Raw genomic sequence first — 4,941 nt, forward strand, 5'->3', positions numbered from 1 at the left:
TATAATAATAATCCAATACAGTGTATTTATTTTGTTTATGTGTGCGATGAAAACGTTGTGTTTTTCATCTAGAAAGTGCAACATAATGATTTCTGCATTCAGCTGAAAACCACAGACAGGTTCTTGTGGAAGACGTGTTGCTTGTTTTCTGTCTACTCGTTCTCAGTCTCAGTCCCTTCTCCCCTCCCCTCTGTCCACTCACTCCTCCTTCTCTTCCTTTTTTGATGGCTTTATAAACCTCAGCTTTTCGAGCTCAGATCTATTCCACATCTCAACGATTATCATCTCCATCATCAGCAGCCATGTCCTCCTGTTCTCTCCTGCTGGTTCTCCTGGGGCTCTCCTGCCTTCAGTCCTTTACTATGGCACAAGGTAAGACTTTTCTGTTTTTATTATTATTTTTTTTTAAAGAGCCAATTAAATTCATGTATTTATAACATACTTTTTTTAGACTTGGTTTATCAGTCATTTGATCTACAGTTATTGAATTGGCAGAAAAAATCTGTGATTTATATAAAAAATTAAAGTCCATCACTTTCTGATGGAGCCACTAATGATTGCAGATATACACTCAGCTCATTCAAAATGATCTGTAACTTTTATATGAACTTTAACCTTTAGTATGAATGAAATGTTTTGTCACAGCTGCGAGTGGAGCAGATTTGTGCTGTTTTGAGTTCCACAAGAGACCAATTCCTGCAGCGAACATTGTCACTGTTGAGGAAACGAGATCTGACTGTACACTTGCTGGAGTCATGTATAATTTATGATTTCAATTTGATTTAAATATATAATTCAGTCAATGGAGACATGATTTCACTTCTATACTGATCCATATCTTCTTTCCTTTGCAGTTTTACTACAAAAAAGGGATTCCGGATGTGTGTGGACCTTGACGTGGATTGGGTGAAGACGATCATTGAGACCAAAAAAATAAACAAACAGGCCTGAGAGCATCCCTTCATCTTCCACGAATTCGCTTTAAGTTGCAGAACGCTTCATTTCATCAACATGTTTCTTATAATTTGATCTTCTTGAATGTAACAGAACAAAGCTTTTTTTTCAGCTGCACTCACTGATTTATCTGATCTTCTGCCCAAATAAACAGCATTTTTGTTACACATTATTGCCATTGTGTTGTCATTGTTTTTAAGTCTTTTACACAAAGTGATATTGGGGTTTAAGTGATAATGAGGTGTAGGGATCTGAAAGACATTGTGGTGTCAGTTATACTGTTTTTTTTGTTTAAACACAATTTTAACAACAAGGATAATTTTGTCTGAACGTTACACACAATTCACACACACACGAATAGCAGAACATTTCAGTTCTTTTGCAAAATGAAACATTTCATTGAAAACATTACAATAATGTAACCCAATGTTTACACCGTATAGAACACACGAGGTTCAAACAATAGAATTCCTTTTGATTTATTTACACACTGCTGTTCACAATCTTACACACGTAAACATTTCTAATTTGATATGATGATGTAGACTGGGTTTGATTTTTTTCACAGATACCGTAAAGAACATGAATATATTGAGCAAACAGTAAACACAAGACCACCACTGCATCCTTATACAAATATTTATTTCTCTCCACATTTCTGAACCAGTGAGTTCATCCACTCATTTTTAAAGGTTGAAAATCTGAATTGAAAATCAGAACATTCCAAATACAATATAGTTCATGAACAAAAACATTTACAAAATCATTGCTTTTGGATCTGTTGGATTTCCATATTATATTACCTCATTAATACAAACTGTTTTACATGCTGTTTCGCACAAACTATTTTGTCTCATTTTGTTTAATTACAATGTTCCCTCCTGTACTCAGTTCTCTTTTACACACCACACTGTGTAATATACAGCAGGTTAACTGGTGGCGCTATTTTGTGTTTTGTGTATTTGTCCTACGCTGTATTGTGTGGTCTTGCACTGTTTGCACTGTTTGTTGTTTCATGTCACTGTGTACTGCGTCTGATATATACGGTTTCAATGACAATAAAAGCTTCATGACTTGACTTGTCCAGGTTTTAAAAAAAAAAAAAAAAAAAAAAGTTTTAAAAAAAAATTTATATTTTTGTCTCAGTTTTGGGCTTTTGTCCACTTCAAAGTGAATAAATTTGAAATTGGCATTTTTGTGTCAGACCGTGTGTGAAAACGGAGGCTTTAGAAACCGATGACGAATTTTTAATTGCTGCCGCGTTGTTTCTAAGAGCTGTAAAGAAAATAAGCGGCGGGCGCAAATGATGCAGTCGAATCATCTTATGTTTTGCTGATGCGCAGGACAATGACGTGAGCGTTTTCAGACGTTTCAATGTGTATTTTTGGGAAACAACTTTAAACAAAAGTGTTGGATGCGTGTGGAACATTTTTGAGTAGTGTAGACGCAACCTCATTCTTTCAACTGCTGAAGTGCCCAGAAGTTGCAACTTAGTGGTGGTGGGATTTGAACTTACAACCTTCTAATCAGAACACCAACATCTCAACCACTGAGCTCCCCCTTTCCTGAATCGACCCAGTTTGTTTATTTCAGATAGACTATATGTTTAAACATGTTCCTGGGGTATCAGTGACCAGTGTTTTTGTCCTTTTCTCCTTTTCGGATCTGCCTGATACATCAAACTACTTCTACCTACTTCTGGATGGAGTTCTCTTAAATCAGAGACCACTCTGTGTGAGGATGGTTCTACGTCTAAAGCCTAAAGATCCATAAAGTTACTGAGCAACTCAAGAACTTTAAAGATGCATTTGGACTGGAATTAATATCGACATTATGCTTTGATGTTTCAGGACCATGAACAGTTCTGCATTTAACTGTACTGTAATGAAGGGACATTCAGTGATGAGGATGAAGATCCCTTTGGAGTCTGGTTCCTCTCAAGTTTTCTTCCCCATAAAGTCTCAGGTTTTTTTTCCATCACCACAGTCACCACTGGATCACTCATTAGAGATAAACTTTTTACAATTATAAGGAACAGATTTACAAACCCGATTCAAAAAAAGTTGGGACACTGGACAAATTGTGAATAAAAAAGTAATGCAATAATTTACAAATCTCATAAACTTATATTTTATTCACAATTTAGATAACATATCAGATGTTGAAAGTGAGACATTTTGAAATGTCATGCCAAATATTGGCTCATTTTGGATTTCATAAGCGCTAAACATTCCAAAAAAGTTGGGACAGGTAGCAATAAGAGGCCGGAAAAGTGAAATGTACATATAAGGAACAGCCGGAGCATATGGCTGGAAACATCAGGTTTCCAATAGTTTTGGTCAAATAATGTATGAGGACGAAACCTTTTAAAAGGACTAAGGATGCAAAATGAATCCCATATTATAACATTATAATAATAATCCAATACAGTGTATTTATTTTGTGTGAGATTAAAACATTGTGTTCTTCATCTAGAAAGTGCAACATGTTGATTTCTGCATTCAGCTGAAAACCACAGACAGGTTCTTGTGGAAGACGTGTTGCTTGTTTTCTGTCTACTCGTTCTCAGTCTCAGTCCCTTCTCCCCTCCCCTCTGTCCACTCACTCCTCCTTCTCTTCCTTCTCTGATGGCTTTATAAACCTCAGCTTTTCGAGCTCAGATCTATTCCACATCTCAACGATTATCATCTCCATCATCAGCAGCCATGTCCTCCTGTTCTCTCCTGCTGGTTCTCCTGGGGCTCTCCTGCCTTCAGTCCTTCACCATGGCACAAGGTAAGACTTTTTTCTCTTTTTTAAAGCAATTAAATGATTATGTATTGATAATGTACTGTTTTTTATACTTGGTTTATCAGTCATTTGATCTACAGTTCTGAATTTGCAGAAGAAATTGTGTCTGTTTGTGTTTTTGTGTTTGTCTGTCTTATTTATATAGTGTAAGAAATTAAAGTCCATCACTTTCTGATGGAGCCACTAATGATTGCAGATATTCACTCAGCTCATTCAAAATGATCTGTAACTTTTATATGAACTTTAACCTTTAGTATGAATGAAATGTTTTGTCACAGCTGCGAGTGGAGCAGATTTGTGCTGTTTTGAGTTCCACAAGAGACCAATTCCTGCAGCGAACATTGTCACTGTTAATGAAACGAGATCTGACTGTACACTTCCTGGAGTCATGTATGATTTATGATTTCAATTTGATTTAAATATATAATTCAGTGTCACTTCACTTCTATACTGATCCATATCTTCTTTCCTCTGCAGTTTTACTACAAAAAAGGGATTCCGGATGTGTGTGGACCCTGAGGTGGATTGGGTGAAGACGATCATTGAGACCAAAAACCGAACAAACAGGCCTGAGAGCATCCCTTCATCTTCCACGAATTCGCTTTGAGTTGCAGAACGCTTCATTTCATCAACATGTTTCTTATAATTTGATCTTCTTGAATGTAACAGAACAAAGCTTTTTTTTCAGCTGCACTCACTGATTTATCTGATCTTCTGCCCAAATAAACAGCATTTTTGTTACACATTATTGCCATTGTGTTGTCATTGTTTTTAAGTCTTTTACACAAAGTGGTATTGGGGTTTAAGTGATAATGAGGTGTAGGGATCTGAAAGATCATTTTGACTGAACTCTACACACAATTCACACACACACACACACACACACACACACACACACGAATAGCAGAACATCTCAGTTCTTTTGCAAAATGAAATCATAAAAAAAAGTCGGATGGAACACACACGGTTCATACACTGTGATTCTGTTTCTCAGTATTATAGTTTTTCTGATCACATACACGCTAAAATAAAAATAACACACAGTGAAACCTTATACTCGAGGAGCAAAACCTCAGCTCAGATATGCACAACAATTAGCATATTCTCAGCCTCACACTTAGCTAAACACACATCTCTACATTAAACACAGAAATCTAACATAGAGCTTTGTGTGACTGCTTATGCACTATTTTAAAA

The 4,941-nt window shown here is 36.2% G+C and overlaps 1 protein-coding gene and 1 long non-coding RNA gene across 2 annotated transcripts; both read left to right on the forward strand.

The window, feature by feature from the left end:
* Positions 1-239: 239 nt before the first annotated feature.
* LOC124387986 lies at positions 240-1,121 on the forward strand. Its single transcript, XR_006926299.1, has 3 exons — positions 240-372; positions 646-757; positions 855-1,121. It is a non-coding gene; the product is annotated as an uncharacterized LOC124387986 (long non-coding RNA).
* A 2,471-nt stretch (positions 1,122-3,592) lies between these two features.
* LOC124387975 (C-C motif chemokine 3-like) lies at positions 3,593-4,487 on the forward strand. The gene is made up of 3 exons (XM_046852605.1): positions 3,593-3,729; positions 4,023-4,134; positions 4,222-4,487. Exons 1-3 carry the CDS (start codon positions 3,660-3,662, stop codon positions 4,349-4,351), a joined length of 312 nt encoding a protein of 103 aa, XP_046708561.1. The 5' UTR covers positions 3,593-3,659; the 3' UTR covers positions 4,352-4,487.
* Positions 4,488-4,941: the final 454 nt, after the last annotated feature.

Source organism: Silurus meridionalis, chromosome 6, assembly GCF_014805685.1.
Source record: "Silurus meridionalis isolate SWU-2019-XX chromosome 6, ASM1480568v1, whole genome shotgun sequence".
Lineage (NCBI taxonomy): Eukaryota > Metazoa > Chordata > Actinopteri > Siluriformes > Siluridae > Silurus > Silurus meridionalis.